This window comes from Nerophis ophidion, linkage group LG03 (assembly GCF_033978795.1).
Source record: "Nerophis ophidion isolate RoL-2023_Sa linkage group LG03, RoL_Noph_v1.0, whole genome shotgun sequence".
Classification (NCBI taxonomy): Eukaryota; Metazoa; Chordata; class Actinopteri; order Syngnathiformes; family Syngnathidae; genus Nerophis; species Nerophis ophidion.
Window position 1 is genome coordinate 30,411,645 of NC_084613.1, and position 27,925 is coordinate 30,439,569.

General features: G+C 39.5%; 2 protein-coding genes across 7 annotated transcripts in view; one reads left to right on the top strand and one right to left on the bottom strand.

Moving 5' to 3' along the window:
• The first annotated feature begins 95 nt into the window (after positions 1 to 95).
• Positions 96 to 24,451, top strand: blm (BLM RecQ like helicase). 3 transcript variants are annotated; one of them, XM_061894814.1, is made up of 22 exons: positions 110 to 473; positions 5,432 to 5,492; positions 5,583 to 6,090; positions 6,176 to 6,311; positions 15,400 to 15,506; positions 15,584 to 15,698; positions 15,779 to 16,449; positions 16,558 to 16,734; positions 16,802 to 16,920; positions 17,127 to 17,240; positions 17,314 to 17,412; positions 17,501 to 17,649; positions 17,727 to 17,833; positions 17,926 to 18,086; positions 18,167 to 18,362; positions 18,438 to 18,628; positions 18,830 to 18,974; positions 19,048 to 19,247; positions 19,327 to 19,522; positions 23,685 to 23,807; positions 23,882 to 24,077; positions 24,155 to 24,451. In XM_061894814.1, exons 1-22 carry the CDS (start codon positions 379 to 381, stop codon positions 24,345 to 24,347), a joined length of 4,059 nt encoding a protein of 1,352 aa, XP_061750798.1. In that variant the 5' UTR covers positions 110 to 378; the 3' UTR covers positions 24,348 to 24,451. The 3 variants fall into 3 exon arrangements, with proteins under 3 accessions (XP_061750799.1, XP_061750797.1, XP_061750798.1); XM_061894813.1 differs by having other exon boundaries at positions 108 to 473; positions 5,432 to 6,090; XM_061894815.1 differs by lacking the exons at positions 23,882 to 24,077; positions 24,155 to 24,451 and having other exon boundaries at positions 96 to 473; positions 5,432 to 6,090; positions 23,671 to 23,807.
• LOC133549431 (FERM domain-containing protein 5) overlaps positions 24,442 to 27,925 on the bottom strand; it is a 198,797-nt gene continuing 195,313 nt past the window's right edge. For all 4 annotated transcript variants that reach the window (XM_061894819.1, XM_061894821.1, XM_061894820.1 and 1 more), the window contains one exon: positions 24,442 to 27,895. In XM_061894819.1, the coding sequence (XP_061750803.1) occupies positions 27,324 to 27,895 (572 nt within the window). In that variant the 3' untranslated portion in view covers positions 24,442 to 27,323. The remainder of the gene's footprint in view (positions 27,896 to 27,925) is intronic.

The window sequence follows — 27,925 nt, forward strand, 5'->3', positions numbered from 1 at the left end:
AACAACTAAGCATAAAGGCATGTAAAAATCAAATGCTACATGTGAGGCAGTCTTAGGTGACGTAACCTCACAGAAATACTACACCTCCCATGATCCTCCGCGGTGTGACATTTTGACCAATAAGACAGCAGCATCAAATGGCGCAAAATGCGTCGGTGAGTTTCCTTATAGCGGCGTCTGTGAACTCACCAGACGAAGCAATTCGGTTTGATGTTATAATTGGGATAATTTTTTTTTCATCTCTGACTGTTTTGGGTGGCCGCTGTCTCATGTCGCGTTTGGCCCTGCGCTCATTGTCAGAGAGTACCGAATGAACGGTGACTTTTTTCCCCCCGGACTTCATGTCAGCTAGCTAGCAGACTGCCCACTTCAGCAACAATGTCCATTCTTCCGCAGAATAATTTGAAAGAGCAGCTGGCTAAACACAGCAACACTGCCCAAAGTAAACGATCGCTGGCTAAACCTAAAACGGGGTAAGTGTTAAAAGCTGACTAACGTCAGCAATTGCTGTGCTGTAGAATGAGCAAAGTGTTAGCTCGTAGCAGTATTACTATGTGCCACACTGTAAACAGGTCCATACAATGTTACGTCATCGATAACGTGTAATTGCTTTGGTCATGTTTGCACAAAACCAACTGCAGTGGGTCAGACTGTCTGTGCATGATCTGCAAAGACGGATGAACCTGCGACTTTATCGTGCAATAATGAGCACAACCCTTACGTTTTAGACACTTTTTTTCACAAGGTATTAGTCAGTAATCACAACTAAATAGCATTTTTTTCATACTTTTTTTAAAACCATATAACACCTGAGTGGTATTTGTCCAAGTACCACCATTATGACCAAAATTAAGACACAGTAGCGTAGTAGGCCCAAGTATTCAGTTAAATACAAGGCAGTTTTTTATTTTTATTTAACCAGTGTCTTTAATATGTTTGGCCACTGTAACCTTAAGCAAAGAAGCTCAGATTTCTCTCTCCCCAGCTACTTCATCCAGCTCTTCACGGGGGATCGTGAGGTGTTTCCAGGCCAGCTGAGAGACATAGTCTCTCCACCTTGTCCTGGGTCTTCCCCATGGTCTCCTACCGGTTGGACGCACCCTAAACGCCTCCCCAGGAAGGCGTTTAGGGTGCATCTGGCTCCTCTCTTTGTGGAGGAGCAGCGGCTTTTCTCTGACCTCCTCCCAAACGACAGAGCTTCTCACCCCTATCTCTAAGACAGTGGTTCCTAACCTTGTTAAAGGTACCGAACCCCACGAGTTTCATATGCGCATTCACCAAACCCTTCTTTAGTGATTTTTATTTTTATTTTTTTTAAATTATGTTTTTTTACTGGTGCACAAAATGAACCGTGCATGAACAGCACCTTGTTCAAAGAACAAAACCAACACAGTGCATGAACTCACAACTAATTGCACACCTGTAAATCAGATGGAACATTAGCGGGAACATTGTTTTGGGGTTTTTAGTTACACCAGGGGTCACCAACGCGGTGCCCGCGGGCACCAGGTAGCCCGTAAGGACCAGATGAGTAGCCCGCTGGCCTGTTCTAAAAAAGCTCAAATTGCAGCACTTACCTGCAGTCAGCTGCCTCTATTTTTTTTAATTTTATTCATTTACTCGCAAGCTGGTCTCGCTTTGCTCGACATTTTTAATTCTAAGAGAGACAAAACTCAAATAGAATTTGAAAATCCAAGAAAATATTTTAAAGACTTAGTCTTCACTTGTTTAAAGAAATTCATTTATTTTTTTTACTTTTAGACAATTTTAGAGAAAAAATACAACCGTAAAAATGATTTTAGGATTTTTAAACACATATACCTTTTTACCTGTTGAATTCCTTCCTCTTCTTTCCTGACAATTTAAATCAATGTTCAAATATTTTTTTTATTGTGAAGAATAATAAATTCATTTGAATTTACTTCTTCATTTTAGGTTCTGTTTTTTAAACAAAGAATATTTGGGAAATATTTCTTCAAACGTATTATGATTAAAATAAAATAAAAATAATCTGGGAAATCTAGAAAATCGGTAGAATCAAATTTAAATCTTATTTCAAAGTCTTTTGAATTTCTTTTAAAATTTTGGTTCTGGAAAATGTAGAAGAAATAATGATTTGTCTTTGTTAGAAATATAGCTTGGTCTAATTTTTTATATATTCTAACAAATTGCAGATTGGATTTTAACCTATTTCAAACATGTCATCGAAATTAAAAAAAACATCTTAATCAGGAGAAATTACTAATGATGTTCCATAAATTATTTTTATTTTTTCAAAAAGATTCGAATTAGCTAGTTTTTCTCTTCTTTTTTTCAGTTGAATTTTGAATTTTAAAGAATCGAATTTGAACATTAACTGTTTCAAATTTTAATTTGAATTTTTTTTGTGTTTTCTCCTCTTTTAAACTGTTCAATTAAGTGTTTTTTCATAATTTATTCTCTACAAAAAACCTTCCGTAAAAGGGAAAAAAATGTACGACGGAATACTCGTTTTTTTATATATATATATATATATATATATATATATGTAGATTTATTCACTAAAGGTAAATTGAGCAAATTGGCTATTTCTGGCAATTTATGTATGTGTGTATCAACTGGTAGCCCTTCGCATTAATCAGTACCCAAGAAGTAGCTATTGGTTTCAAAAAGGTTGGTGACCCCTGATTTACACGATGAGTCGGGTGTGTCTTGACCTCCGCCGAACCCCTAGGGTTCGATCGAACCCAGGTTAAAAAACACTGCTCTAAGAGAACTCCACTACCCGAAATAGAGTAAACTCATTTCGGCCGCTTGGACCCGTGATCTTGTCCTTTCAGTCATAACCCAAAGCCCATGACCATAGGGCGTAGATCGACTGGTAAATTGAGAGCTTATTCCTCGGGCTCAGCTCCTACTTCACCACGACAAACCGAAACAGGGTCCGCATCACTGGAGACGCTGCACAGATCTGCCTGTCGATCTCACAATCCAGTCTCTCCTTGCTCGTGAACAAGGTCCCGAGGTACTTGAACCCAACCCTTTTCCGGATGAGAACCATTGTCTTGGACTTGAAAATGCTGATTCTCATCCCAATCGCGTCACACTCCACTGTGAGAGCTGAAAATTCTGGCCAGATTAAGTGATGAGGGCTAGAAATGAGGGTATAGGACGCTTCTGTTTGTGTCTTTCAAATGTTTATTTAGGCATGGACTTCAAACTACAGTAGTCTGATAGTAATGACTTCCACTGAAGGCTGATTAATCTTTTGATAATGGGTGGAATCACGGGAATACAATATCTAATTAAGTGATATTTTGGTTTACCACTAGATGGAGCCTGTGTGCCACAGTTTTAGAATCACTGCTATATAGGAATGCAATTTTGGAGACCTGGTTTACTAAACCAGAGCTGCACAGGCTCAACTCTTCAGTACAGCACATTGGCTGTCCTAAAAGTCGCTAGATGACGTCATTGCCGCATATGTAATCACAATGGATGCTGTAGGCGAGTGGAATAACATTGTGGAAGAGATAAAATGTGAGTTTTGAAAATGGTAATTATGATAATGACATGTCTTCTGTTGATTCTTAGTTTTTTATTTAAATCAATTTGTTAAGCATTTTTAGTTGTTAGATAATGACATTTGATCAAAAGACTGGAGGGATATTCACAAACCAAATATGTTAACTGGCTCATTTGCATGAACGATGGAATTTGTATGTTGAAACAATTTATTTCTAATGTAACAACGAATAATCATTTGCATCTCGCTCTATTAGCCAATGCGGAAAGGACAGCTTTGCACATTTTATTTGCAGTCTGGATGCGGAGAGTTGTTGGTCTTCTCTCTGCTCTGAGTTCAGCTGGGACTGTTGGATGAGTCTACTGTCAACCTGATTGCCTGTGAGGAAGGGCTTACAGAAGGACCTGCTGCTAGTTGAGGACGTTAACTGCAGAGTTATATGTGTTTTTATCTCTAAAACATCCAAAATATTTGCTAGATTTTTTGCTAATCATTTTTTATATTAAAAAAGTTTCTAAGTGGAGTTGGAAAGTCACAAGATTTAGTTACAAAATCGCCAAGTTGGCAACACTTGCTGTTACTGGGATCCTCTTCCACTACTTCTTAATGACATCACTTGTGGAGGTGTTGTCCCAAATTTTGAATCCATCGTATTGTCCCTTAATAGTTGAAAAATGTAAATGTAATTTACTTTTAGCAAATATCAGATAAAGATCAATGGTTGTGAAACAAAGAGTGAAATAAAGGACATAGGCCTAAATAATGACTTCCATGTACTACTCAATCAAACTAGGAATGTGATGATAAACAGTGTAATGATAAACCTTGGTAAAGTCCCGTTAGTGTTACCGTTAAATGATTTTAAGACCACTGATTAATAACTGCACTTCAATGAATTCAGACTGCTTACACTGTTCATTTACTGGAGAAGCATGCGAATGCCCTGATCGCTAGCTAGCTTAAATGCTATCATGAATGCAAGAGACATTAACGCCTATCCCCATAACAAATCTTCATATTTCAATATCAGCTTGTATAAACACATTGCTATTTGAGTAGCTAATGTGTTTAATTGTGCACATTGAGGGCTTCACGGTGGCAAAGGGGTTAGTGCGTCTGTCTCACAATACAAAGGTCCTGAGTAGTCCTGGGTTCAGTCTTGGGCTCGGGATCTTTCTGTGTGGAGTTTGCATGTCCTCCCCGTGAATGCGTGGGTTCCCTCTGGGTACTCCGGCTTCCTCCCACTTCCAAAGACATGCACCTGGGGATGGGTTGATTGGCAACGATGAGATGGTGACTTGTCCAGGGTGTACCCCGCCACCCGCCCGATTGTAGCTGAGATAAGCACCAGCGCCTCCCACGAACCCAAAGGGAATAAGCGGTAAAAAATGGATGGATGGATGTGCACATTGAATATCGCAGGTTTCTTTATGCTAACTCCATGGGATAGATGGATGTGTAAAACAGTAAGAGAAACCGCGTTACTTCACATAACCAAATGCGCAACACTCGTATTGCCTTCATCGCTAAGAAGCACTCGAAAACCTTTCCAAAATACAACGGGAGAACTAAACATACTTAAAAACTCAAATAAAAATAGAATAGCTCTTAAGACGCCAGAAAAATATTTCAAAGTTTATCCTGCCAATACATTATATTGTGGGTTTTATTATAAAACATTTTTCAAGTAAAACTTTGTTACTGTAAAATATTTCAGCGTGTGTGTGTAATAGTACTTTTTGAGCACATTTACCAATATCATTTTGGTCGCAATAACCATGATATGACTTTTATTTTGTTATATCCCTACTTTGCACACATACAGTCTACCCTCCTGTTTGGAAGCATTTGTCAATGTATTTAATTATGGTCAATTAAAGTCCCTTTGCAGTACAGCCCATTAATTGTCTTCTCTTCATTTTTCAGACCTTTTTGTTTTAAAAAGAAGTCTCCGTTGGGTACTAGCAGGGCAGAAATTCCGACCAAGGTAACCAGCCCCAATGTTTTGGCAAACAGGAATGTCAATGTCCCTAAGAACAACAGTTTGGTGACTAAACCTGTGACATTTTCAAACAAGCCAGCAAGATCTCAAAAATCCAAAATCAGCAGCTTCTTATCTAAAAGCTCCAAGTCGGACATCAGCTCGGAGGGTGTCTGCACTCCAGCTGTCCAACGTCCGTCTGCATCGTCGCCCAAATATGACAAGCAGGTTTTAAGCACCAATGAGAGCACCTCTACAAACTTGGATGCATCGCTTGGGTATCAGATGGACGACTGGGATGATCTGGATGACTTTGAAACTCCTGCCAAAGCAAAGAACGACTCATTCACTGGTGAAGTAACCAAGACAACAACTACTGGCATTCGGCCAGTTTCAACTGAAGTCGCTATAGAGCCCACAGGGGTGCCCACAGCAGATGAGGCTCATGTTTCGCCTGCTCCGAGTCCACTTCCAGCCGAGTTTGAAGTGGATGATTCTCCAGTGCACACACCCAGGAGACGTCAGCCAGCGTATCTAAAATCTGTTGTTAGTGATAGCGAGGAGGACGACAATGATGTCCTTAAACCCTTTGAAGAAGAGACAGGTAACAATGTGTAATATTTTTACATTTGATACTTAAAAAACAACCAAATTAAATACAAACACACTTTGTTCACCTCTCTCCTCAGACTGTAAAAGAAAATGGACTGACTCAACGTCAATACAGATTGAGGACAACTCTGAGATTGAAGATGACTTGGAATACATACCGCCATCTCCAGTGCAAGCTGAGCGCTCTTCCAGCAAATCTCCTGTGGACTCCAAGTAAGTCTTTTTTTCAATGCTTTGTCTATGAGAGTGTTTTGTTATTTGTGCAGGAGGGATTTATTTTGCACAAATAATTTGTGCAGAATTAGAAAAACTAGAAAAAATAAAAAGGTAAAACACGTGCAAATACAGATTTCAACCTTTTCGTCTTAATTTTGCTCCTCAAATAAATCAATAAAAGTGGATGAAATAGAGTACGATTTGGGGGAAACAAACTTTGTTGTTAGCAGACGATGCTGGCACTATATCAACCCTCTGCGCATCTGCTCAGCGCAGACGCGATCACCTGTACACTGTATTGCCCCCTGTCACAACATACTGGTTGAGCTGCTACAAAAACAATTAGTCAGTCGCTGCAAATTTAATTTTCACTAAACATAAGGGCTCTACTCTTAGCTTTTTCACTAGTAGCACCGGTACTACTAAATGGAAAAATGATTAGCACAAAAAATATTTCAGAGTAATCAATAACACTTTCGTGTCAATCACTTGCCTATTTGGTGATCATTATGGTTTAAGTTTATTTCAAACATGCTATTCATATAGGCGAAACATTTGTCTTTTTTCAATACTCGCGCAACCTATTTTTTGTTGCAAATACGACTGAAATGCCTCCGCTGTACAGCCGTGAACATACAAACTTGATAGTAAATCAGCCCACGTTTGCACTGTTGGATGTTGTGCTCAATCAGGCCGATGCTGTTTCAACGGGAAGTGCTGTAATGAAACAAGTAAACATCGTTCGTTGGCGGTGATGAAAAATATTTTGATAGTGGTTGCTGTTTTGTTATGCCCAGACAGCAGAAAAAGAGAATGCTAACATGCCACTGAAGAAAACAATATTACAGATATATTTTCTGATTTGATAGTACTTCAACATTCCTTATATGCACGTCAGTCTCCTCTAAGCCTTTGCTGTTTCTCCTGGGAATTAATTATTTCATTTGTGACGAGATTCACACCTTTCTCTCGCAAAAACCCGCTAGCATCACAGCTAACATTAGCCACGCCGCTACGTCTCTGCTGGGCGAGGGCGTGTACGTATGTGACGTATGACGTGACGTATGTAAGAATGTGCGCCTGCTTGTCTGTGAGAAGGAGACACAGGAAAGAGCAAGGAGAGCCTGTAGTGTAATGCCCGCAGCTAAAAACAACTGAATATTACTCGAATATTACGATATAGTCATTTTATATATCGCACAGAGACAAACCCTCAATATATATCGTATATTGATGTATCGCCCAGCCTTACTTTAAATGCTTTGAAAAGTTAGCGCCCTATAGGCATTTGCGTAAAGGTTGCCAACAGCCCTTTTTAGTGGGGACCCACTGAATTTTTCCAGGACCCATTGAGATCCACACCTGTGGGTACTGTGGACTCACTGCATTACAGACCTATCAACATCACTATTTATTGTAGCATGTAATCAGAAATGTAATCTGTAATTAAATTCCATGTGATGTGATGTCAGTAATGTTATGTGTAGCATAGGTAGCATGTGTGTGTAGGACATGATGTAGTATGCTTTGACTACAGAAAAGCGATGAAATAGGGATGTTTAATTGAGGGTTGCATTAAGGTTTATGATATCACTGTGTTCATATGTATGAGTGCACGTGTGTTACTGTGTACAAGGTTTTTTTTTGTAGTACTAAATTTTTTTCATTTTAGGACAAGGGTGTCCCTAGTATGGACAGAATTTCTAGGTGCAGTCAGGGCGTTGAGGGTATCTGGTTTGGTGGCTGCAGGATTAGGTCTCTGCTTTTTGCTGATGATGTGGTCCTGATGGCTTCATCTGGCTAAGATCTTCAATTTTCACTGGATCGGTTCGCAGCAGAGTGTGAAGCGACTGGGATGGGAATCAGCACCTCCAAGTCCAAGTTTATTGTTTCCTGCCCTTGAAAATTGTGGATTGCCCTTTCTGGGTTTGGAGGAGATCTTGCCCCAAGTGGAGGAGTTCAAGTACCTCAGAGTATTGTTCACGAGTGAGGAAGGAGTGTATCGTGAGGTCTACAGGCCGATCAATGTGGCGTCTTCAGTAATGCGGACGCTGTATTGATCCGTTGTGGTGAAGAAGGAGCTGAGCCGGAAGGTAAAGCTCAAAATTTACGTTCCCATCGTCACCTGTGGTCATGAGCTTTGGGTTATTACCGAAAGGACAAGATCACGGGTACAAGTGGCCCAGATGAGCTTCCTCCGCCGGGTGGCGGGGCTCTCCCTTAGAGATAGGGTAAGGAGCTCAAACTAAAGCCGCTGCTCCTCCACATCGAGAGGAGTCAGATGAGGTGGCTCGGGCATCTGGTAAGGATGCCACCCGAACGCCTCCCTAGGGAGGTGTTTAAGGCACATCCGATCGGTAGGAGGCCACGGGGAAGACCCAGGACACGTTGGAAAGACTATGTCTCCCGGGTGGCCTTGGAACGCCTCGGGATCCCCCAGGAGAAGCTGGACGAAGTGGCTGCAGAGACAGGGATGGGAATTATCCACGGAATTCCGCCGATTTTGGCGTCGCCAGGGTCATTTATATAATATAATGCCAATGTGTGAAGGCACCAGATTGTCTAGCTCTACTATCAGCTGACGACATCAACCAATGACATTGCCCGTTATAGGCGTCTGCACGCGTCGTTTGCCGACAATTTCTAGTCCCTGATCCTCAATTATTGTGAGCGTTTCTGAACTCGTATTCTGTTTATATTGGTTGTGTTTATTGGCGATTAATCCGGAAAGAAAACACAGTAGCTCTCAATTAACACGTTTCTTTATTGACAAAACAGTTTCAGACATGGTTAAGATTATTCAAAATAGGAATGCTTCATTAGCGAAAGATATCGATAAGGGCGTGAGAAACAAGTGGAATTGGGCATGGCTCGATATATCTACCAAACTGAAGGTGAAGATTAACAACAATATCGTAGAAGTAGACGAAGTGATCAGCGATTTCATTGCAGTGCGATGAACCGGGACGTGCTCAGTGCTTATATTGCAAGGACATTGTGAACTATGGATCTTGGGGAAAGGTGTCACTCTTTGACCACGCGAAATCGGCAAGGCATCTAAGTAAAGTGAGTTTACGGAGAAGTATTTTTTCACTGGGATCTGCCTTCAAGCTGAAGTCAAATCAACTATCGAAGCCTCCCACCTCCGACTCGGCTCCTCTCACACCGATCTACGACAGACGAGTCCATTCGGAGGTACAATACACGATCTTATGTATTTCAACATTTTTATATTTTGAATTCTGGTTAATCCATTTTGTAATATATTGAGTCAAAAACCAGGCAAGTTGATGAAGTTACGTCTCTCTTTACTGTGGCTTAAGAACAGACACACTCACTTTTGTCAGGTGCACAACCACATGTAAAACGTTGGCCAAACGAAAAATAACCTCAGTACGCTATGGCCAACATTGACCAAGAGATTGCAACAGACAACCATCGATCACTCTATTACACATTTGTAAGCCTATTTTTGTCTATAACCCAAAAGTGTGCAATAATTTTATATATGTGTAAACTTGTATACATAAATTTCATCAAATGTTACATTTTTATTAAAATATTTGCTAATAGATGTGAAATTTTGGTCAGGAGAATATTGTTAGATTTTGACTCAAAATAGCAGGAAATGCATCCTAAGCTAACATAGATTTCAAAATTTTTCTGGGGGGGCATGACCCCAGACCCCCCAGCAGGTGAGTGCTGTGCGGCCTTCCGCGAAGCGGTGTTTTAGGATTAAAACATTTTCAGCTGATTTTGTAAATCTTCATTCCCATCCCTGGGAGAAGGAAGTCTGGGCTTAGGCTGCTGCCCCCATGACCCGACCTTGGATAAGCGGAAGAAGATGGATGGAAGAATGGATGGATGGTGCCCTTAGTGAAAAAGCTAAGCGTAGAGACCTGACTGGCATTGAAACAGGAGTTCAGAATATTCAGAGAGATTTTTCAACTAAGTGAAAAAATATATATAAAGGAACAAAACCAATTTTAAATGTATGTCTTTGTCAAATACACCAATGAATATGTTTACATAAGTTTTTAGATGGATAGTACTTTATTGATTCCTTCAGGAGAGTTCCCTTTTATCACAGATGAGAAACTTAGTTAAAATATTTTAATACATTTAACATGTAATCTCATGTTAAAATAAATGTTTGCATTTTCTATTACAAACAGAATAGTCTAAAGTGTAACATTTATTTCTTTGAGAGGATTACATACTTTAGTGCATGTGCACTAGGGATGCAACAGTACTTGGTAAAATACTGCACTGCATGGTACAATACGCCTTTCTGGACTGCGGTTCTTGTGTAAGAGATTGTGTACTTGTTTGCGCCTGTCCAGGGTAGCGAAAATCCCTCACCACAATGTAATGTCCAATCACCGTTGTGCCTTGATGTAGCCCAGAAGAAGAAAAAAAACAAAACATGGCCAGCAGGAGCCTAGACATTGAAGTAGGGCTGGTAGGTTTTGTCTCTGTGCGATATAGAAAATTACTATATCGTGATATTCGAGTATACGTTCTCACACAGTTGCTTTTAGCTGTGGGCGTTACACTGCGATGCGTTTCCCACTCTTTCTTGTCACCTCCTTCTCACAGAAGGGATTTGATTGGTGAGATGACCTCTCTCAAAACATGCGCCTCTTCTTACATACGTCAAGTGTGCGACGTCACACGCTCCCACGGGGTAGAGAGGTTGCGACGTAGTAATGGGTTAAATGGGTTGTACTTGTATAGCGCTTTTCTACCTTCAAGGTACTCAAAGCGCTTTGACACTACTTCCACATTTACCCATTCACACACACATTCACACACTGATGGAGGGAGCTGCCATGCAAGGCGCCAACCAGCACCCATCAGGAGCAAGGGTGAAGTGTCTTGCTCAGGACACGTTAGCTGTGATGCTTACGGTGCGGTGCGGGTGGTAATACGAGAGAAAGAAGGTGTGAATCTGGTAACAAATCAAAAACGGCACGGGGTGCATCATCTGGCGGTGGTTTGGCTTCAAGCGGGAAGATGTTGAACAATTATGCGGCAAAAGCGTTGCTACAAAAAGTAGCACCACTGCTAGTGTAGAATCATTTTAAAACTCACCTGCTACAGAATGAAGAGTGCTTGAAACTTCGCATGTCATCATCTCAAAACGCCGACGCAACCATTTCAACATATACACTGTGTGAAAAAATAGTCAACAGAAGAAGATAACGTCCGCAGGAAACTACCACATAGCGGAAGACATACACTATTTAATTTCCTATTATGCTGCTCATTTTTATTCGACAGTTATTGAAATATCCTGTGTGACATGTACAAAAGTGTACTTTATGTGTTTTAAAACATTGTAGTGGTTTTCAGTACAAAAAGTGCACTTTAATTTAGTGTTGTTTTGCTATGTCATCTTAGTGACATCATGCACAAAAGTGCACTCATAGCTTGTTTTAAAATGTCTCTGACAATCTTGCACTTTCTGTTTTGGAAATGACATGAATGTTTGTGTCACTGCTTGATAACTATTTAATAGATACAGTTTTGGTAAATAGACTTTGTTGTGATTTCCTTCTCTGCATGAAAGTCTAAAATAAGCATATATTAACGAAGTATGAACAATATTGTTTTAATGTAGACACATATAATCATCATACTGCTGTGATTATATGCATCAAGTATTCATTAAAGGCTAAGGAGGCAAAATATCGAGATGTATATCGGTTATCGTAACATGGCCTAAAAATTTTGAGATATTAATAAAAGGCCATATCGCCCAGCCCTGATTTAAAGACAACATTTTGAAGTAGCAGGGACTCCATTCAAATGTACATAGCTAAATAAGTGTCTGTGTTGCAGGCAGCTTTTTTGTATCAAACTCTGAAAATTATGCCTTCAATTGGGACTTTTTAAGTTAATTAGAAAGAAAAATACATAAAAATAAAAAAATTGAATATTTTTTAATTACATTTGTTTCTGTTTGCCCTGGTTAAACTCCTCAGAAACATGTACTATAACCTTTTGTTCAAATATTTTTTTTAGGTTGTAGATACAACCTTTTTGTCCTGAAATTTATCACTGATTTTGTTTTTTTGTTGGCACACATTATTTTACACTGCCTCAAATTCAATCTGCACTTAAATGTGCTTTCATTAAATATAAAATATTTGAGTCAAACATTTTTTGGGGGGCAATTTCGTTCACTGCTTACTGTTTGCCACAGAACTGGTGTGAAGCACTAATGTATAAAAGTAATAAGAGGCCATTTGATTTACCATTTGAAAGTGTTTAGTAACTGTTAGCTTGGAAAACTACATTTTGGAGTATTCAGTGCACTACTGATATTTACTGAGGAATGCAGTTTTTGCTGACAAGTGAAGTAAAGAACTTTGATAGGAATACAACTATCCAGCCATCCATTTTCTACCGCTTATTCCCGTTTGGGGTCACGGGGGGCGCTGGCGCCTATCTCAGCTACAATTGGGCAGAAGGCGGCATACACCCTGGACAAGTCGCCATCTCATCGCAGGGAGAAATACAACTAATACAATCAAAATACGTACCAAAACAACAGAAAACTGAGGTACGACTCGTACCGTGGGGCACCTGTACTGTTGTACACCTAATCAGCACCTTGTAATGTCTGGTGACGAGGGTATGTTATTTTACCACTGTTTCCCATGTATTCTCTTTTTTGTGGTAGCCCACCACAAGCCGCAAATAGATTTGTCACATTTTGTTTCTTGTAAACATAGTTTGTTGTTGCAACTTCGTACAGAAGATGGCACTGTAACATTTTAAAGATAAAAAAAAGGTTAAAAGAGGGCAGCAGGGGGTTAGTGCGTCTGCCTCACAATACAAAGGTCCTGAGTAGTCCTGGGTTCAATCCCGGGCTCGGGATCTTTCTGTGTGGAGTTTGCATGTTCTCCCCGTGACTGCGTGGGTTCCCATTGGGTACTCCGGCTTCCTCCCACCTCTAAAGACATGCACCTGGGGATAGGTTGATTGGCAACACTAAATTGGCCCTAGTGTGTGAATGTGAATGTTGTCTATCTGTTGTGGCCCTGCGATGAGGTGACTACTTGTCCAGGGTGTACACCGCCTTCCGCCCGATTGTAGCTGAGATAGGCACCAGCGGCCCCCGCGACCCCAAAAGGAATAAGCTTTAGAAAATGGTCGGATTGAAAAAAGCTTGAAAGATGCAGCTGATTGGAGTCACCGTTGTAGCCTTCAAAGCCCTCTAATACGACTTTAAAACCCTCCAGCTACACACTGCAAGTGTATATATAATTTAGTAACAGACGCCTTCATAACAATTTGTAATATGTACAATATACACACTGCAAGTGTGTGTGTGTGTGTGTATATATATATATCCTGATGATTGAGGGTACCCCTCATGAAACAGTTCTGTAGAGATGAAGTAGTTTTGTGATTTTTCCCACACCTATATATATATATATATATATATATATATATATATATATGTGTATGTATGTATATATATATATATATATATGTGTATGTATGTATATATATATATATATATATATATATATGTGTATGTATGTATATATATATATATATATATGTGTATGTATATATATATATATATATATATATATATATATATATATATATATATATATATATATTAGGGGTGTAACGGTACATGTATTTGTATTGAACCGTTTCGGTACGGGGGGATTCGGTTCGGAGGTGTACCGAGCGACACGGACATATTAAGTAGCGCACCGCACGTTGTGTAAAACAATGCACAATGAGGCACCGTAAATTGATTTAAGTGGGCCCCGACTTAAACAAGTTGAAAAACGTATTCGGGTGTTACCATTTAGTGGTCAGTTGTACGGAATATGTACTGTACTGTGCAATCTACCAATAAAAGTTTCAATCAATAAATCAAAAAAACAACACACGGCATGCTAGCAACGACTGTTGTTGACAGTTTTTCACTGCATTGTTACAGTGATTTAGAAGTAGAATACATTTTTCCTGTTAGCTGCTTTGCTAGCCATCTAGAACAAGACATTTTATTCATGATAGAAAGCGTAAAAAAACCTTTTGTCTTCCGTCTCTTATGATTGTGAACGATAGGCAAAATTCCAAAAAAATGCAGTTCCACTTTATCAACGCACACTTGCATATAGATACCAGTACTGTGAGAAACACTCAGATTTTTTTTTTCTTCTTTTGTTGTATTTCTTATAGGGCTGCAAATCTTTGGGTGTCCCACGATTAGATTCAATATCGATTCTTGGGGTCGTGATTCGATTATAAATCGATTTTTTTTTTTTCGATTTAACGCGATTCTCGATTCAAAAACAATATTTTTCCCATTCAAAACGATTCTGTGTTCATTCAATACATAGGATTTCAGCAGGATCTACCCCAGTCTGCTGACATGCAAGCAGAGTAGTAGATTTAAAAAAAAAAAAAGCTTTTATAATTGTAAAGGACAATGTTTTATCAACTGATTGCAATAACGTAAATTTGTTTTAACTATTAAATGAACCAAAAATATTACTTATTTTATCTTTGTGAAAACATTGGACACAGTGTGTTGTCAAGATTAATGAGATGCGATGCAAGTGTAAGCCACTGCGACACTTGTTCTTTTTTTTGTATTTTTATAAATGTCTAATGATAGTGTCAATGAGGGATTTTTAATCACTGCTATGCTGAAATTATAACTAATACTGTTGTTGATTATATTCATTTTTGTTTCACTATTTTTGGTTTGTTCTGTGTCGTGTTTGTGTCTCCTCAATTGCTCTGTTTATTGCAGTTCTGAGTGTTGCTGGGTCAGGTTTGGTTTTGGAATTGGATTGCATTGTTATGGTATTGCTGTGTATTGTATTGTCGGATTGATTAAAAAAATAATAATTAATAATAAAAAAAAAACATTTTAAATCGATTTTTTTTTAAATGAGAATCGATTCTGAATCGCACAACGTGAGAATCTTGATTCAAATTCGAATCGATTTTTTCCCACACCCCTAATTACTTGTATTGTGGACTTGAAGCAAAATGTTTCATCACACCTGTGTGCAATGAACAGCTATTTTTTTTTTTTAAACAGATCTAAGCTATCGCTTAATGCGGTTAGCGGAAATAGCACTTTTCATTCCAAGGCCTGCAGCGTGACCCCTCATGAAGCACCTGATCAACACTCCACATACAAGAGAAGTGGGTTTGCTTTGTTGTCTTTGGGCTTATTTAATTGAATAATCTTTGTCAATGTTTTTTTTCATAATGACCCTCAGGTGATCAGCTCTTTAGTGTCATGGAGTCCATATGTGCTCTGGTGGATTGCATCCCTGAACATGAGCTCATCGGGCTATGCTGTGGCAATGAGCTTCTACTGAAGAGGGCTCAAAGGTAAGTGCTGCTCCACATGGCTTCATGATATTTTATCACCATGTGTCGTGCGACTGCAGTGATTTGCCTCCTCCCTGCAGGAAGAGGATTCTAGTTACCGGTAGCGACGCCTTTCTGACCACACAACAGTCTGACAGCACTGGGACTTCTGATCCTGGCTTCAAAGATAAGTCTTCCTCCTCCAGCGCGCTGTCATCCAGCAGTTTCCTGCCTGAAGAAGCAAATAGGCCTTCTCAGATCAGGAGATCGTCCATTGTCTCTGTGGGTTGTGACTCTGATCACTCTGATAGTGTTATCAAAGTAAAGCCATCGCTTGGCAAAAACGGATGGAAATCGGTCATTGAAATTGACAGCTACAGTGATACGCCATCAAGCCACAGCTTCACAAAAGCATCTCAGAGTATCCCTAATAACAAAAAGACCAACATAAGCCTGGAGTGTGAAGATCTTTTCTTCTCACCCAAGAAGAAAATGGAGACTCCTGTACAGATCAAATCTAATCCACAGGAAAAGGTCACAGCTACAGAACACATGGATCCTGATGACTTTTACATTGACGACTTTGACATAGACGACTTGAATGACTCTGATATTCCTGATTACTTTGAACCTCAAAGTTCCTCCGTTACGCATAAGAGTTCCAGCGCTGTACAGACAGCTGTGAAGGAAGGTGGTCCAAGCAAGTTCTCATGGGAGAAGAAATCTGCAACACCTGCACCATCTCCTAAACCTGCACAAATATGTTCTCCTGGTAAGTCACTGATATAGCTGTCTATAAACATTTTTTCTGTGAATACTTTATTCCATTGGAGCGTGGAGGGTCCCAGAGAACCTGCTCTTGTATATTTTTATAATACAGAACCCTCCTATCGAAACCCGGCGCACGATCGTTTCCGAGGCTTCAACTTCTCCCACTCGCAAGAGATGATGAAGATCTTCCACAAGCGCTTTGGTCTCCATCAGTTCAGGTTCAACCAACTCGAAGCCATCAACGCCGCGCTCCTCGGGGAAGACGAGTTCGTACTGATGCCAACAGGTTTGTGGCGTGTATGCACTGTCAGAAGAACATGCTCAAATCTGATGATGTGTTACCGTGGATCTAGGTGGCGGTAAAAGTTTGTGCTATCAGCTGCCTGCCTGCCTGACACCAGGAGTCACAGTGGTCATCTCACCACTCAAATCTCTTATTGTGGATCAAATCCAGAAACTCACTTCTCTGGATGTAAGAATGTCTCTTTTGTAGGTTTTTTTTTTATTTCATTTGTTACTGATCTACTACTATACTACCACACTACTATGACATGGGCTAAAAAAGAAACCATTTGGGTGTGGATTCAGAAGTTTTTGTTTTTACATTGTGAAAATTTACTTAGTTCATAGTGTTGCTGCGTGTCTTGGCTCTTCTGAGTCTCAGTCCTGTTGTTTTAGATCCCAGCGACGAGCCTGTCGGGTGATAAAAGTGACCGTGAAGCGAGCAGTATCTACATGCAGCTCTCCAGGAAAGAACCCATCATTAAACTTCTTTACGTCACACCTGAGAAGGTAAGTTGCATTGATGAAATCTCATGTCAACTTTGATTCCTTTTGATTAATGAGATTTCTCGCCGTTCTCTAGGTCTGTGCCAGCAACAAACTAATCTGTGCCCTGCAGAACCTGTACGAGCGAACCCTACTGGCCCGCTTTGTCATCGATGAAGCTCATTGTGTTAGTCAGGTGTGTTAATCCTCTTCGATTCAACACGCAATATATATATTTTTTACTTGCCCCGATGAATAAACCAAGTGACCATCAATTTTACCAGTGGGGCCACGATTTCCGTCCAGACTACAAGAGGTTGAACGAACTCCGTCAGAAGTTCCCCAAAGTGCCCATGATTGCCCTGACGGCCACCGCCACGCCCCGTGTGCAGAAAGACATTTTGAACCAGCTCAACATGACTCGCCCTCAGGTGTAAGTGTTTTTTTCTTACTTACAGACTCTAAAATGTCCTCTTCAAATGTCTCACTTCTCTTGTATTGTGTCCCTAGCTTCACCATGAGCTTTAACAGAGCAAACCTTAAGTACTCTGTGCTACCCAAAAAACCCAAAAAGGTTTACGAGGACTGCATCAATTGGATCAGGAAGCATTACCCACGTAAAAAATTCACAACCACTAGTTCTAATATTTTAAAGACATCTTGAGGAGGCATCAAAGGCTGTCACACTATCTTGTCATCTATCTCGTAGGTGATTCGGGCATTGTGTACTGCCTGTCTCGAAACGACTGCGACGCCATGGCCCAGAGCCTCCAGCAAGCCGGGCTGTTGGGGCTGTCCTATCACGCAGGGCTAAGCGACGGTGACAGAGAATACGTGCAAACCAAGTGGATCAACCAGGACGGATGCCAGGTAACATCACCAACGTAAACACAGCAACTCACTTGTGTGCAATGTTGAGGACATGCCACCTTGCACCTGCTGTCCGCTAGGTCATCTGTGCCACCATCGCTTTTGGCATGGGCATTGACAAGCCTGACGTGCGCTACGTGATCCACGCCAGTTTGCCCAAATCAATAGAGGGCTACTACCAAGAGTCTGGGAGAGCCGGCAGGGACGGAGACATATCTCATTGCATTCTCTTCTACAGCTATGCCGATGTGCACCGCATCAAAAGGATCATCGGCAGTATGTTCTCACTGCAATCGTTTCTTTTTACACTCACCATTTTCCGGTTTTGAAACATTTTTTCCTTTAATACAGTGGACAGAGAAGGTGACAAAAACACAAAGGCCACACACTTCAACAACCTGTACAGCATGGTGCATTTCTGCGAGAACATGATGGAGTGCAGAAGGATTCAGCTGCTGGCTTACTTTGGAGAGATGAAATTTAACAGGAGCTTCTGTAAAGACCACTCTGATGTCAGCTGTGACAACTGTGCGAGGCCCACTGTAAGAGCATCTGCTTGTTATATCCACTCAACACATTCATCAAAATTTGTGCCAAATATGACCAATATTTCCAATTTTTGATCGGCGGCATCTCCTGATATAGTTTCAGCCATCTTGGTGACATTGATTTGAGCAAGCAGTACGAAAGAAAAGACCATAGTGTACACTTGCATTCACTGAAATGTTGTCATCTGTATGCAGCAATACAAGATGCGGAACGTCACAGAGGATGTGAAGATGATTGTGAGCTTCGTGCAGGAGAACTGTGAGAAGGTGGGAGCAAGGTTCGGACGGAAGCCTCAACAGAGCCGCCTGACACTCAACATGCTGGTGGACATCTTCATAGGTACGACCTCCTCGCCAACATGGCTGATGTGACGCTCCGCTGCACAACAAGTGTAAACGATGTTCTATCTCAGGATCTAAATCTGCAAAGATCCAGACTGGTATGTTTGGAATGGGAGGCGCTTATTCCAAGCACAATGCGGACCGTCTGTTTAAAAAGCTAGTGCTGGACAATATCCTTATGGAGGACCTTTACATCACCAACAATGGCCAAGCTGTGGCTTATGTCTCCGCTGGACCCAAAGCTTTAAACCTCCTGTCTGGACACATGCAGGTCACACGTCTAGCTTTATGAGAAACATGTTCAATTAGGGTGAAAATAGAAACCCCACATAACACTCTGGTATTTGCAGGTGGACTTCTATGAGACCGAGAGCGCCTCCAGTGCCAGGAAGAACAAAGCCGCTGTGTCTAAAAACGTCTCGCAGAGAGACCAGATGACTCAGGAGTGTCTCAAGGAGCTGATAGACCTGTGCAAGCAGTTGGGGAAAGCCTTTGGAATTCACTACTTCAACATCTTCTCCACCGCCACCTTGAAAAAGCTGTCTGGTAAGAGACAATTTGGTGGGATTTCATACAAGTAGTTACCCAATGAAAATTCACACTTCGCATAGGATTTTTTTTTTATCACATTTTAAAGGGGTGTCTAACTTGTTTTAATTTTGGGCCACATCACAGTTCTGGCTGCCCTAAAAGGGGCGTGATTAACAGTGAATAATATATGAATATAAATGTATAAGGATACGCTTCATGATGATATTACCAAGGCTTGACGATATGGCTGAAAACTGCATCACAATATAAGTGTTTTATATTGGTGGGTATCAATAATTATTGATATTTTTTATGAATGATCAAAAGTAGGGACCAGTAGAAAAGTACATTAAATGAAAAAATTTTCATTAAAAATTTTACCTTCCTCTGATTATTATCCCCTCAACTATCAAGGCAGAAAATTATGGAAATGTCAACACAACCATGGAAAACAGTCAATGTAAACAACGTTCTAAAATCACATGAAACACTTAACAATAACCTCTTAAAATTAAGATGCTAAAAGAACGAATACATAAGAAATGCTTAATATACAGTGTAACAAAATACTATTTAAACACGTGTGTGCGTGTATTGCGCGTCTATCCCAATATATATTATTGTTTTATCGCCCAGCCCTAAGTATTACACATTTGCCTATGTTGATGTACCATATAAAAAAACAAAAAAAAAACACACATTCTAAAGTTTGCTGTAAAAACTGTCAGTTGGGTCGCCAGAATGTTACCAAACGTTTACTCTGATTATTTTTACAGTATTTTGCTGTAAATGGGAAAATGGTTCCAGTTTTTTACGGTAAGATCCTGGTGAGTGAGCTGCTAGTATTTTAGCGCAAAAAATATTTGTATTTTTCATTGTACAATTTGATCGATAACTTGCTTTGAGCTGATAAGTTATGCAGGTATTTGATTAAAACAAAATGTTTAGAACGCTTGATAATGTGTTTAGCATTATTAGATATTAAAGTTTAAAATATATGCAGACAAGGATTTGAGGAAATATGCCACCTTTTGAGGCATCCACACTGGAGAATAACAAAAATAACGCAGATTGAAAATAGTTTGAAACATATGATAAAATAATAACAAATAATAATACAATAAGTTGATAAAAATGTAACATTGAAAGAACAAGAGTAATAAATAATATTAATAGAAAAATCTATGAATTACTAATACTAGTACTAATGAACTAAAAACGGTACGGTACTGTACTGCGTCTGAAAAATTACGGCGCTATTTTTTTCAATTTTTAATGAACTTCACGGCGCGCCCTCGTAACGGCGTGCTGGAGCAGACGAGCGTGTTCGGCAACGCACACGTATGGAGTACTTACAAGCAGACACAGTGTGAACTACGAGGTAGAATGGAAGCATTTTGGCTTAAAAATAAATGATAAATGTGAAGCTATAAACACTGAAGCGCGGCGCTAAAAGAGGTGCTTTAAAACATGGCTAGCTAGCGAGCGGCTAACGTCCATCCGCAGTCGTCAGTGTTTTACCTACTTTTAAATCACTAATCCCCGCCTCCATGGCAACAATACGTTTCTTACTAGTATCATCCCTGCAGGACGAGGAATAGCTAAACATGCTTCACTTCACTACACACTGTAGGAGGTTGAGGAGGAAATGTTTGGGCACCTGGAGTGCCCTAAAATAAAGGAGCTGGTTGCATCTCTCGGTTAGGTGGCTTGCTGCAGTCAGCCAAGTTTTAGAATTGTCTGCATTACATTATTTATAATAAAGAAATCCATTATCAATGTTTACTAATTGATTGTATAACAGTCAATCTCTAAATTGTGATGCATCTAAAATTTCCACCGCCTCTATTAGGAAGATACAATAGCTAACCGCTATCAACAAACTAGTGCTGCTGAACGTAAGCAAATGAGTAGATCTCTACACAGGCATCGACTGCAATGATAGTAGTACAAGAACCATATCTCTTTATACTACAATAATTACATCAATATTTTTTAATATCACAAAATCTTTCAATTCTTTTGTTGTTGAAAAGTTTTAAAATATGTCCCTGGACACAGGAGAACTTTAATTATGTGTGATCCTGTAACTACTTGGTATTGGATTGATATCAAAATGTGTAGTATCACCTAAAACTGATGTAAAGTATCCAAACAACAAAGGAATGAGTGCTTGTTACATTTTAACAGAAGTGTAGCTAAACATGTTAAAAAACTAAAGTAAACAGATATTAACAGTAAATGAACAAGTAGATTATTAATCTATTTTTTACAACTTGTCCCACATCATTTTGACAAAACAATAGACTGGTAAATGACACAATATGTTACTACATAAGTCAGCAGCCCAATTAGGAGCCTTTGTAACTCGTTTGCTAACTTACTACTAAAAGAGTAGTTGTCTACAATGTTCCCTATCTTATTTTATGACATATTTAATCTTTGATTGTAATAAAAAAAACATATATTTATGTATCATAAGATTTTTTGTTAAAATAAAGGCCTTTTTTTTTTCCGTGGTCCCCTTTATTTGTTAAAGTATCAAAATACATTCTGGTATTGTTTTCAAAATATTGGTATTGGGACAACTAGGGCTGGGCGATATGGTCTTTTATTAATATATCTATATTTTTAGGCCATGTCACAATACACTATATATATATATCTCAATATTTTGCCTTAGCCTTGAATTACCACTTGATGCCTATAGTAACACTAGTATGATGATACTATGTGTCTACATTAAAACGTTCTTGTTCATACTGCATTAATATATGCTGATTTTAAACTTTCATGCAGAGAAGTAAATCGCAACTAAGTCAATTGACCAAAACTATTTATTAAATAATTATTAATTTAGTGTTGTTTTAATATGTCATCTTAATGACATCATGCAAAAAAGTGCACTATTATCTCGTTTTAAAATGTCTCTGACAATCTTGCACTTTGTTTTGAAATGACACACATTCATGTCATTTCAAAACAGAAAGTGCAAGATTGTCAGAGACATTTTAAAACGAGACATAATGACACATTCATGTCATTTCAAAACAGAACGTGCAAGATTGTCAGAGACATTTTAAAACGAGATATTAGTGCACTTTTTTGCATGATGTCACTAAGATGACATATCAAAACAACAGTAAGTTAAAGTGCACTTTTTGTACTGAACACCACTACAATATTTTTAAACAAAGTGCACTTTGTACATGTCACACAGGATATTTCAATAACTGTCAAATACAAATAAGCTGCATAATAGGAAATTAGTTAGTGTATGTCCTCTGCTATGTTGTAGTTTCCTGCAGACGTTTTCTCCTGTTGACTATATTTTCATAGAGTGTTGATGTGGAAATGGTTGCTTCGGCATTTTGAGATGTTGACACACGGAGTTTCAAGTACTTTTCATTGTCTAGCGGGTGAGTTTTAAAATGATGCTACACATTAGCAGTAATGATACTTTTTGTAACAACGCTTTTGTCGCATACTCAACATAACACGGTTGTCTGTTCAACATATGAAACTAAACCACCGCCAGACGATGGACCCCATGCTGTTTTTCTTTGGAATTAAATCTTCTTTCATTTGTTACCAGATTCGCACCTTCTCTCTCTCTCTCTCTCTCTCTCTCTCTCTCTCTCTCTCGTATTACCTCTCTCACCGCTCCACTAGCATCACAGCTAACGTTACCATGCCGCCATCTCTCTGCTCCGGGAGAGTGTATGACGTTGCACGCGCGACAGTATGTGACGTATGTAAGAAGGTGCACTTGTTTTATGTCTCTGTGAGAAGAAGAGACAAAAGAGTGAAAAAAGCCTGTAGTGTAATGCCTGCAGCTAAAAGAAACTGCGTGAGAACGTATAATCGAATATCACGATATAGTCATTTTCTGTATCGCACAGAAACAAACCCGCGATATATCGAGTATATTAGAGATATCGCCCAGCTCTAGGGACAACCCTAACACACATGCAGTATATACAGTATGTTTACTTTAATTGCTTTGGACAATTTCGCAAAATGTTAACAGCTTTTCTTTAATTTATGAGAGTTGTCTTGTAAATGAAAAGTTTGGTGGTAGTGACCAACTTATGGCCAATGTACAGTATGGATTGCTCCTAAAATACCATAACAAGGCATTGAGGTTGTGATAATGGAGGTAGTCTAATTTAAACAGAGAGGCTATCTTCCGACCCTGAAATCTTGCTGCAAATCGATGGGGTGACTGAGGACAAATTGGAGAAGTACGGTGCTGAGGTGATCGAGGTTCTGCAGAAATACTCTCAGTGGGAGCTGCCCGGTAATAAAATACTTATTTACTTACGGATGGTGAAATTGTGCATGATCGCTTTAAAACGTGTGTGTTCTCTGCAGAGGAACAGCAGCCTGAAGGCGAAGGCTGGATCGACACGGCACAAGGCCGCTCGGCTGTTGACTACGAGGACGAGGAGGATGGCGACTCTTCCACCTACTTTCGAAATCAGAGCGCACAGGGACAAAAGAGGAAGAAAGCGCCTTTTTTCAAGTACTCCAAAAAGAGAAAAGGATATGGCGGCTCCAACTCTAAAGGGTCTGTCGTCTAACTTATTAACCAATACAAAACTTAACTTCATTGCTTCAACTTGTTTTTGTCTTTCTTTCTTGTAGTCGAGGCTACGGCAACAACAAGTCATGGTCCTCCAGAGGGGGATCTAAAGCTGGTTCTCAATCTACGGGGCGAGGGTCCAGAGGCGGGTCAGGTGACTCATCATCAGGCAGGAGGCCTGGCTTCTTGGCAGCACCGACCCCTCAAAACAACCAGCGACCTTTCTTGAAGCCCACCTTTTCTCACATGGGTTAGTGCTTCACTGTATTCTGTTCAAACTGTACATTCATTAGATTTATATATCGTGTATTTGTCAATTGTTGTACTTTGATTTGTTATTAAAGACACCTTTTTTTAAATGGTTTCAAACCAGAGTTTATTTCAAGTCTGAATAGCTTGATGTCATGGCACCAGTTTACAAAGATACTGTGGACAGAGCTAAGGTACAAACAGGTCATTTGGCACGGATATATATATATATGTATATATATATATACATACATACATACATACATACATACATACATACATACATACATACACACACACACACACACACACAACTTGTATATCGTAACATGACTTCAGCTTATCATTCCTTCACGCAAGGAGGGAGGGTTCCACATATTCAGTCACATTGAGGATCCAGGATGCTTTTTTCAGACATGTAAACCTCTAAAATGTGCCTATTGTCACTTAAAGTCACATTTAAGAGAAAACCAAATAAGAAACCGGTTTTAAGACTCAAGTTTTTACATCACAATGTACAAAATGTCTTAAGTCCATTACAAACACACTTTTACATTCCAGTGGGTTTTTCAATTGATCAGCTACATTTGAAAAAATAATGTTACTGAAGTTAGTTTTATGAACAAAATGTCATGATATGCAACATGGTTTTTGTCATCAGTCATTTTTATCCATCTTTGCCACACCAGCAATGAGCCAAGCATGAGGAAAACAAAAAAACATCTAAAGATTTTTAAAATATTATATCCCAGGCTCAGGATCTTTCTGTGTGGAGTTTGCATGTTCTCCCCGTGACTGCGTGGGTTCCCTCCGGGTACTCTGGCTTCCTCCCACTTCCAAAGACATGCACCTGGGGATAGGTTGATTGGCAACACTAAATTGGCCCTAGTGTGTGACTGTGAATGTTGTCTGTCTGTGTTGGCCCTGCGATGAGGTGGCGACTTGTCCAGGGTGTACCCCGCCTTCCTTCCGATTGTAGCTGAGATAGGCACCAGCGCCCCCCGCAATCCCAAAGGGAATAAGCGGTAGAAAATGGATGGATGGATAATTTCAAATGTAATTGTACGACCGTTCACTTGTAATTGTTTTTCCTTATTTCACCTATTTATTGCTTCTTGAATGGTGCCTTTCTTTTATATGATTTGAAGACGCTACATAACGCTAACATACAACCAATTTCTAAATTCACTTGATCAGGACTAATATGCAAGCAGGGGGTCTAATGGCAACATTACTAATTAATTGGGTAGATTTATGCAAAACATGGACATTAAGTGTTATTTGTTTTTCCACTTACAGACTAACATGCCCCTGTACCTGGTACAAGTGCTAGGTAATATTTGTGTTAGTTATTGCTCCCTTTAACTGTGAAAGTAAAAAAGTTTAGAGGCAGAGTTAAACGTGTAAAAATATGTTGCAAAAATCCAAAAAACAATATTTGAGTTTAAATCTTGACAATCTCTTTGTCAATGTGTTTTTTAGTTAAATATAAAAACGTTTTAACACCAAACATATTTTACTTTACCACATATAAATGTTATTTAGCAATTTGTTTTAGATTTGTTAGACATAAAACAAGTATATCTCAACATTTGCCAATTAATTTGCAATTATTTTAATTGCAGAAATTATATGTATTTTTGTTTAAAGAGTAATTCCAGTTTCTTTCATCTTTAATTTAAATGTTTCAAAATACTTAATTTCCATGGCTATATATATTTTTAAGTTTAAAGATCATTTGGTTTGTTCAGTTTAAGACTGAATATATATTTTAAATACATGTGTTTAAAATAATTCATATCTGCCAATTTAATTTTTAATGACCTTTTTGTGTAAAAGAAAAAAAAAAAGAGAGTTTCTAAATAGAGTGGCATTTTTCAATGTGTTAATCCGAAAATGTGTATGCTGATTAATTTGGTTTTGGGTGGGATTTTAAGTAACTGTTTTTTGTTTTTTTTTAATACATCTTAAGTCCATTATCATGGGTGCTGAGACCCCAGGTCTTCAAACTCTTCTTGTATTTTGGGTTGCCTTGTGACTGAACAACCTTTCAAATCTCTTCTATATGAACCACGGCGCTACAAAAAGTAAAATATCTTGTCTTCAATAATAAAATAATCTTTTGCCTCCTGGTAAAATATACATATTGGAGCTGTCAATATAATAAGAAAAATGTACATCTTCCAATAGTATAATACAGTAAACTTAAAGGTTGATTTTTTTTTTTTTTGAACTAAAATAAATCTTCATAGTAAGAAATAATTGAAATTCATTGAATCTCAAGATCATGAAAAAATATGCAAATGACGAGAATTAATAACACTGACTTATATGAGCATTGCATGTCTATATAGGCTATTAGCTACTTGTTCCTTCACAACTGTAATGTTCACCACATTATTTTAGAATTTCATACGCTCATTCTAGGCTTATTTATTATTGGAACCACAGTTTATCCCTGAATGGAATGTTTATACACCATAGACATCGGTACAATGTCTTCAATGCATTTACTTTTAGTTTCCCTAAATCTTCTCAAAAGTGGTGCTGAATGTTCCAGAAGTTAATCACAAATGTAAATCTATGAAGCTGTGTAAATTTCATAAAATCCAAAATAAATTTAGACGTAATAATAATTGATCATTTAGTCCATGCCCAGAATGAGTGTATGTAAATATCTGACCATAACCTCTACAAAAATCATCAAATGCATTTATCTTTTCAACATCAACCTTCTATAACTTCTTTATATCATCATACCTCACTTATATCTCACTTCTGCTCCGCCCTTCCTGGACTGTAAAACCAATAAATAACATGTAAAGGTGATGCTTTTTTCGCTCACAGTTCAATAACAAAATAGAAAAAACAGGAAGGGGAAAAAAAAACGATTTGTGTAAAAGGGAAAATAAAAGAGTAAGAAGTGGGAGAGAGAGAAGCTGGTCACCAAGCTGCAGGATGACGAGTCACAAAGTGTTTTGTTTACTTGTTAACAAGCAATGCGCCCACCCAGCGGAGCTTGCAGGCAAACCACCGCCTAAGGGGACAAAAATATTCGTAATGGAACTGTTCGAACTCGGGGGTCCGCCGAATGTCGCGTAAAAAAGCCACATCAAGGTCGGACTCGGTGAGGACGATGAGGAGGAGGAGCAAGACAAAGAGGAGCCCGATGGTGACGAGGAGCAATCGGAGGACACTTAAGACGAACTTATTCACCTGTTCCACCTCGCTGTGACCCCCTTCGGCGGCGCCCTCCACAGCGCCAATATCATCCCTTTCCTCGTGTGTGGGAGTCCCCGCCTCCGACTCCTTCTCCTCCTCGATGCTGCAGGGCGCCCCGTTGATTTGGCGCGAGCCAGTCAGCTCTGTTGTGCCGTGCTCGGCCACCGGCGTGGGCAGGACGCTGTCCGAGGGGCTGTACGCTTCGTCCGAGATCACCGACGTCCTCTCGCCGGCGTCCGTGGCCTGGCTGCGGGAGCGGGGGATGAACGCCTCGCCGTGGGACACCGAACGCACCGGGGTGGAGTGGGCGCTGTCACGTAGCGACTCCAGACCTGGTATGGAGGAAGCGCTTGTTAGCAAAA

Excerpts from the sequence above, each read along its gene's own strand:
- blm (XM_061894813.1), top strand. The coding sequence starts at position 379 with ATGTCCATTCTTCCGCAGAATAATTTGAAAGAGCAGCTGGCTAAACAC. Across the intron at positions 6,312-15,399 it reads AAATCTCCTGTGGACTCCAA|ATCTAAGCTATCGCTTAATG; the intron begins GTAAGTCTTTTT and ends TTTTTTAAACAG. Across the intron at positions 18,975-19,047 it reads GCTGGTGGACATCTTCATAG|GATCTAAATCTGCAAAGATC; the intron begins GTACGACCTCCT and ends GTTCTATCTCAG.